Source organism: Microtus ochrogaster, linkage group LG1 (genome assembly GCF_000317375.1).
Source record: "Microtus ochrogaster isolate Prairie Vole_2 linkage group LG1, MicOch1.0, whole genome shotgun sequence".
Lineage (NCBI taxonomy): Eukaryota > Metazoa > Chordata > Mammalia > Rodentia > Cricetidae > Microtus > Microtus ochrogaster.
Window position 1 is genome coordinate 50,739,268 of NC_022027.1, and position 2,264 is coordinate 50,741,531.

The window sequence follows — 2,264 nt, forward strand, 5'->3', positions numbered from 1 at the left end:
GGTTGTGAGCCACCATGTGGTTGCTGGGAATTGAACTCAGGACCTTTGGAAGAGCAGGCAGTGTGCTCTTAACCTCTGAGCCATCTCTCCAACCCCCGTGTATGATTTTTTTTAAAAATTATTATTTTTATTTATATATGTGTGTGTGTCCATGTGAGAGTATGCTCTGTGTGTGTGTGTGCCCAAGAAAGCCAGAAGAGGACTTCAGATACCCTGGAGTTAGAATTATAGTCAGTTGTGAGCCACCTAATCTAATGTGAGTGCTAGGAACCGAACTCAGGTCCTCTGTAAGAGGGTGTACGCTCTTCACCATTGAGCCCTCTCCCCAGCCCCTGGTGTGTGAGTGTTTATCTGCATGTGTGTCTGCACCACATGTGTGCTGGTGCTTGTAGACACCAGAAGAGGGTGTTGGGTCCCAGGGACTGGGGTTAGGACTGCTGTGACTGCCATGTGCTCTGGGGAGGCAGCCAGTGTGCTCCACTGCTCGGCTCATGCCAGGCATTGCAGGGCAGCCAGTGGGCAAAGGCGGTAGCAGAACTACACACCTGCAGCTTTTAAATTCTTTTAAGATTTGAATCTCAGTGTAATTTTGAGACTTATTTTGTATTCTGTGCATAGAGTGTCTGCTTAGCCTACACAAGGCTCTGGAGTTAGTCCTCATCTGCAAAACTGGACGGATGTACCCTCCTGTAATCCTAGCGCTTGGGTAGTGGAGGCAGGAGGATCAGAAGCCCAAGTTCTTCCTCAGCTGCATAACAACTTGAGGTCAGCCTGGGACTTGTGACTCTTCATCCAAAAAAAGAAAAAGAAGAAAAGAAAATTGGTTATTTTGATTTTAAGTAGAGGGAAAAAGTTGGTAAAAAATGGCTATATTCTTGCCCAACAAAAGTCTGACAAGTCTGTATTCTCACCACTTGAGAGGCGAGGGGATCCGGAGTTCTAGTCAGCCAGGCTATATGTATAGTGAGACCTTGTTTCCAAAAGAGACAACTCCCAGCAAAGTGAAATAGGACCCATTCAACTTAAGCAGTGTGGTAAGAAACTAGAAATACATGTTCCTCAGCAAATGACAGGCAAGGCTTTCACTTGATTATATGTGAATGGTTGTTAAATATGATAAACTGAGAGAGTGTTTTGTTTTTGTTTTTAATAGGCAGAAAAGATAGCATCACAAATGATAACAGAAGGACGGATGAATGGATTTATTGACCAGATTGATGGGATAGTTCATTTTGAAAGTAAGAAGTTTTATGCATTCTCATCATAGTGAACTGTTGTATGTTTATGATTAAGATATGTTGAATTGCTTTGACCCAGAATTGTATTATTATGAGCGTATTTCCAACAGAAATAATTTAAAAGTTTTAAAGGTTATATTTATGAATTATTTATCTCAACGTTTCTAAGCTAAGAAAAAGATGAACTGATACTGTTACCAGTTTAGTCAGTTAGTCCCCTGACCTTCGTTGAACTCAAACCATGGGTAGGGCACATGGAATGACAGTTGCATTTCCTGCTCAGAAACTCCGAGAACTAATGTAGAGGCAGGCAGGTAAGTGGACGACTCGACTTGCCACATAGAGAAACCCTGCTCCCCACCTCAAAAAAGCCCCCCCTCCCTAGTTGCCATCTTTGTCCCCATGTCTCAGTTTGAATCAACAGTGTTGATAGGTGATTTTCCAATCCCTGCACATAAGGTACAATTTAAAATCATGTGCTCCTGTGTCATTCTGAGTTTCTCTGTAGAAAATCTTATTTTATTTTATTTTTTTAATATTTATTTATTTATTTAGTATACAATGTTCTGTCTGTATGCCTACAGGCCAGAAGAGGGTGCCACACCTCATTACAGATGGTTGTGAGCCACCATGTGGTTGCTGGGGATTGAACTCAGGACCTTTGGAAGAGCAGGCAGTGTGCTCTTAACCACTGAGCCATCTCTCCAGCCCGAAAATCTTATTTTAAACTATGGCATTATCTGAATATCTGCATGTGCTCATAAACTAGGCTCCCTGGGTAGTTAGTAGGTCTATCTTACTTTCCATGGCATACCTAGCTGCAGTGTCCTGCTCCTGGGGAATAAGGGATAAATACATGTCATGAGTACTAGGGCAAAGGCATCATGTTTATATCAGGTTGGAACCAGGGAGACGGCTGTAGGTAAGTGAGCTCCAGCACCCAGATAGAGAGAAGCATGGCAGCTGTGTATAGTAATAGGAGCAGTGGGGCTGCGTCCCCAGCACCCCAGCCACCTGGCTAGCTTA

General features: G+C 43.2%; 1 protein-coding gene across 2 annotated transcripts in view; it reads left to right on the forward strand.

Annotated features, from left to right (window-relative positions):
• Cops4 (COP9 signalosome subunit 4) overlaps window positions 1-2,264 on the forward strand; it is a 29,641-nt gene that overhangs the window by 24,346 nt on the left and 3,031 nt on the right. The window contains exon 9 of one of the 2 annotated variants that reach the window (XM_005359555.2): window positions 1,154-1,238. The exons of the other annotated variant lie outside the window; for it this stretch is intronic. Coding sequence (XP_005359612.1) covers window positions 1,154-1,238 — 85 coding nt within the window. The remainder of the gene's footprint in view (window positions 1-1,153; window positions 1,239-2,264) is intronic. 2 annotated transcript variants of the gene reach the window in all.